This window comes from Bidens hawaiensis, unplaced genomic scaffold (genome assembly GCF_021521415.1).
Source record: "Bidens hawaiensis isolate Kalapana, Puna unplaced genomic scaffold, B.hawaiensis_p1.1 tig00033210_1, whole genome shotgun sequence".
Classification (NCBI taxonomy): domain Eukaryota; kingdom Viridiplantae; phylum Streptophyta; class Magnoliopsida; order Asterales; family Asteraceae; genus Bidens; species Bidens hawaiensis.
In genome coordinates this window covers 149,452-154,284 of record NW_027505284.1, presented here as the reverse complement: position 1 = coordinate 154,284, position 4,833 = coordinate 149,452, and the positions used below count along the sequence as shown (strand labels likewise).

At 30.9% G+C, this 4,833-nt stretch overlaps 1 protein-coding gene across 1 annotated transcript; it reads left to right on the top strand.

Moving 5' to 3' along the window:
• Positions 1-1,486: 1,486 nt before the first annotated feature.
• On the top strand, positions 1,487-4,097 carry LOC143612107 (uncharacterized). Its single transcript, XM_077086173.1, has 6 exons — positions 1,487-1,707; positions 1,787-1,845; positions 2,009-2,177; positions 2,344-2,396; positions 2,528-2,731; positions 3,905-4,097. Exons 1-6 carry the CDS (start codon positions 1,579-1,581, stop codon positions 3,972-3,974), a joined length of 684 nt encoding a protein of 227 aa, XP_076942288.1. The 5' UTR covers positions 1,487-1,578; the 3' UTR covers positions 3,975-4,097.
• The last annotated feature ends 736 nt before the right edge of the window (positions 4,098-4,833 follow it).

Here is a 4,833-nt window from a genome sequence, read left to right as displayed (position 1 = left end):
ACTTTCGATTTCAAAATTTTCAAAACGTAGTGAATGGTTGGTTCGCGGTTTATATCGACAACCGGCCATATGAAACAAGAAAAGACTGTAAATTAACCTAATTAACATATGATATCTTTTGTAATCTTTGTTGTGATTATTTCACGTCCTAGATCTTCCATTAATATTTACCATTTATGTGGCTAAAGTTATCATTTTTTATTTATGATCATCTCAAGTATCATATTATGTTGGTTTTTAGTTAAAATTGATGGTACATTTAAATTATTAATTATTTTAAACTAAATTTATTATTAAAGTTTAAGCTGTGAAACCAAACTGGAACCAGACCGTTAGTAACGATTCCGTTTCAACTTTCAATGGTTGAGTTTGGTGTTGGACGACAAAAAATCAGTATTAACGGTTGGACTCACAAGTTTAACTTAAAAACCATCAAAACCGACACTGAACACCCATACGTAACATATTAATTTATTTAAAATGAAAAAAATACAACAATATCATATCAAAATTAAAGAGAATAAAATGCTCGTTTTTATGGTGCAATTTGTTTATAAAAATATTAACGTATGAAAAGGCTATAGTCGTTTAAAAATCATGGGTGAGAAGTTAGTTTACAAGTTAAATTAAAAACATAATATGGTTAAACATGAGGGACCAAACATGTAAGTTGAATGGATTGTGTTTAAAAGACATGTTTACCCTTACTAACACATGTACCTCATGCTTTAAGTGTTGTAAATTACTTAAAAGTTGGTGTCTTAATTTGCCCTTGTTTGGTGTATTATATATAGTATAGATAACTGTTTATTAGATAAGATTTAGATTATTAAAAAAAACAAACAAACATTTCCTATATAAAGCACACCATAAATTATAAAAATAAAAAATATAAAGAAAGTGAGGTAAAAACTAACATTTTTAACACCGTTTGAAAATACCTCAATATTCGAGTAAGTTATTTTAAGTCCAAACGTCAACCATTAAACTTGACTCATCTAGTAAGACATTTCTTCAAGCAATGGGCCACCAATCATCGTTATGGAAAAATCTTTTTTAAATCAGGTTCCATAAAGAACTCAAGCCTCAACTAAAATATCAACTACAAGTAAATAATACGGAGTAAATGAAAATTATACCATTACTACATCTATAAACATAAAAATAAAAATAAAAATAAAAATAAAGAAAAATGACCATATATGTTGTCATTAAACTCATTGTGTAAACTGTAAATAAGTTAGTCGTGTAAAATAAAAAACTATCTACCCCTCACCACCACCATAATAATTATAAATTATATCTGAAAATTCCAATCACATTCTCTCAAATAATAATAATAATAATAATAATAATAAATCACATCATTAATTCTCCACCGTCCGATCTTATCCACCCCTTACCTTTATCTCCACTCTTTCTTTCCGTTTCCAACTTCTCAACCAACTACTAATAATTTATAGAGTAATAATAATTAATCAAAGCTTATTATTTCACTTCACAACAATCTCATGGTGATCAACAATTGACTATACAAGTAGTATTAGATACATACTCACTGAACAACAAGTTCTGGCAATGGAGGCTACAGTTTCACGTAAGACACCGAAATTAGGTTGTGAAGATGAGGAGAATGTTGTTGAGCTGAAATCTAAACGTTACGGTGATTCTGACGTTAATCTTGCTTCAACGGCTTCTGATCTGAAGGTTTGAATCTCAAATTCTCGTAAATATTCGTTTATTTGATTAATTATTATTATTATTATTATTATTATTATTATTACAGGCTGTGTGTGATTCCGAAGCTGAAGCAGATATGTTCCTGAACACTAACGACGGTTTCAGGTTAGATAATTTGATATTATTATTATTATTATTATATGTTCGTGTCCGGTAACAACGGTTTCAGGTTAGATAATTTGATAATATTATTACTATTATTATTATTATTATCGAATTTTTTTTTATTAATTTCGTGTTTATGATTACGTCATGTTTAACGGAATAGAGATGAAGATGAAGATATTATGATATCCGGTGCCGTTAAGAGACGGAAATTAGGCTTTGAAGACAAGTCACGTGACGGTGACGTTAACGTTAACTTCAATGAGAATGTTGCTTCAACGACGTCGTTTTCCGGTACATCCGATCACGTCAATTCAGTTTCAGATCTAAAGGTTTAACCACAAATTCTCTTTAATATTCGTTCTATATGTATATATAATTATATATATATTACCTGAAGTTATACTTTAAATTTCGTTACTTATTATCGATATTAATTAATTATCAACATTCAATTTGATGTGATGAATGTTTAATTAATTATTTATTACATTACAGGCTGTGTGTGTTTCCGAAGCCGATAAGTTTGTGTCCGGTAACGAACGTTTCAAGTAAGATAATAATAATAATAATAATAATAATAATAATAATAATAATAATAATAATAATAATAATAATAATAATAATAATAATAATAATAATAATAATAATCGAAATTTTGATTTCGTGTTTGCTAATTGTTTATTTGTAGTAGAGATACTTGTACATCGAGTGTTGTAATGTGTTTTGAATCGGAAGAAATGGAGTCGTCATCAACGACGGAGATTGAAGCTTCATCTTGCCGGAAACTGCCACCGGTGACGGTGGTGACGATGCCGTCTGCGGCGGAGCTGGAAGAGTTCTTTGCAGAAGCTGAAAAGTACGAGCAGAAACGATTAGCTGAAAAGTAAGTAGCTAGCTAGGTCAGTGTGTGCATGATAGCATAACTGTCATTAACGTGCACCGCTTTACATGTTGTGCAGAGTCCAACCAGGATCGTCTATGAGAATCGTGATTGGGTGTTCAAAACGTATATTTAATTTTAAATTTTAAAATTAAATAAAAAATTGGGCTATCGGGGGAGTTGGGCTAGGGTTGGTCGACCACTCAGCCCTGCCCCATAGCCGGCCTTGAGAGGTTTTTTTTTTTTTGGAAAAAGACCGAGGCCTTGGCAAACTTTATTAAAGAAAAAAGGGAACAAAACAAGACATCACAACTAGCCGGGACATATCACCAAACTAGTCAAGACCCTAAAAGAAACCAAACAAACCTAACAACAATGCTAACCCGATATCTATACATGAATCTAAAATCGGGCCGGCCTTGAGAGTTGAGTCCCACAAACTGTAAACAGAATCTCTACTGAGTACAGTTTTGTGGTAGCTAGGTCGGTGTGTGCATGATAGCATTACAACTGTTAACATGCACCGCTCTATAGCGTTGTCTCTGAAATTCGGGTGCTCCAAAACAAGTATAAGAAAAAAACTTTTATGTATACTTTAAAAAAAACACCAGCAATAAATGAGGTAAAGTTATTGTAACAAGAAACAAATATTGAACAAAGTTTAACAATAAGCTGGAAAAAAAAAGTTAAATGAATCGTGAGCCTCTAATAACATTTTGTTGTAATAAATTATTTAGGTTTTCATAAATTTGGGGGCCCTTTTTGATAACGGAATCTCTACTGATTTTGTGGTAGCGAAGTAGGTGTGTGCATGTTAGCATAACAGCCGTTAACATGCGCATCTTTTCATTGTCGTCTTTATGATTTCGAGTGTCTAGAGTCTTAGAACACAACTATAAGGAAATGCCCTTATATATAATTATTTTAATAAAAAACCGACAATAGATTTGGTAACAAAGTATAACAAACACAAAACAACGTTTAATAGTTAACCAAAAAAAGTTGACTGAATCGAACAACTCACGTAGCCTTTTTTTTTAAATATTCTAGGTTCTTTTCTGATAATGGGTACTTAGCGACGGCTGAGACAACGTTGTCGCGCATTGTAGTATAACAAACTACAAAAAGAATTTGAACTGTTTATTAATATTATTATTATTATTTTGTAACAAACAGGTACAACTTTGATATCAAGAAAGATGTTCCAATGGAAGGAAGATACCAATGGGTTCCATTAAATCCCTAATTCATCAACCATTACTAATTTTCAAATACAACCTGTATGTAACTAATTTCCATTTTAAGTGACTGTTATTGAGCTGCAACAGTTTAGATTTACTATATGGAATTGCTAATATTATTATTAGTATTATTATTTTTATTAGTATTATTATTATTATATGTACTCATAGGTTAGAAGTTTCTTATTCGGCCAACATAACTCACATATTACACTTCTCTGTACACCACTACTGCAATGGCACAGTGCCAGTAATATTGTGGGCCATGTTAAGGATAGACCCTTGCTTGCAGTCTGCCACAAATCCATAATTTCACACCTTTTTTTCTATAAAAATTGGGTGCATATTAATAATATTATATTATATTGTGTTCATCCAGTCTTTTTTACAATCATATGTACATGACTACATGTTTCTTCAATTTGAATTTCAATTTCACCCAGTAGAAAGAAGAAACCATTAGTTGTTAAAAATTGGATTGGGGACTTCTAACTTGTAGAATAATGAAAACCCCGTAAGGTATAATGTATTATTGATCAACAATATATAGGGTTACAAGAGAAAAATACAAGGAAACATAATCAAATACGATCTCCTAATTATAGTAACACTATAATACTAAAACTCTAATAATATATTCTTCTAAGATATTCTCTAATATAACTGATTCGGTTGGTACGGGTTGAGCTAGTATTGGTTAGACATGCTCGTTTTTAATGAGTGACGATTGAGTCAGCGAACTGGTTCAATGTTCGAATTGATTTTAGGTAAAAATTTCCTGTTTTGAAAATATGTATGTAGATTCTAAATTCGAATTTAGAACCTTTAGTGCACGTACAGAATTTGGTTTTATTTTTTTGCTAT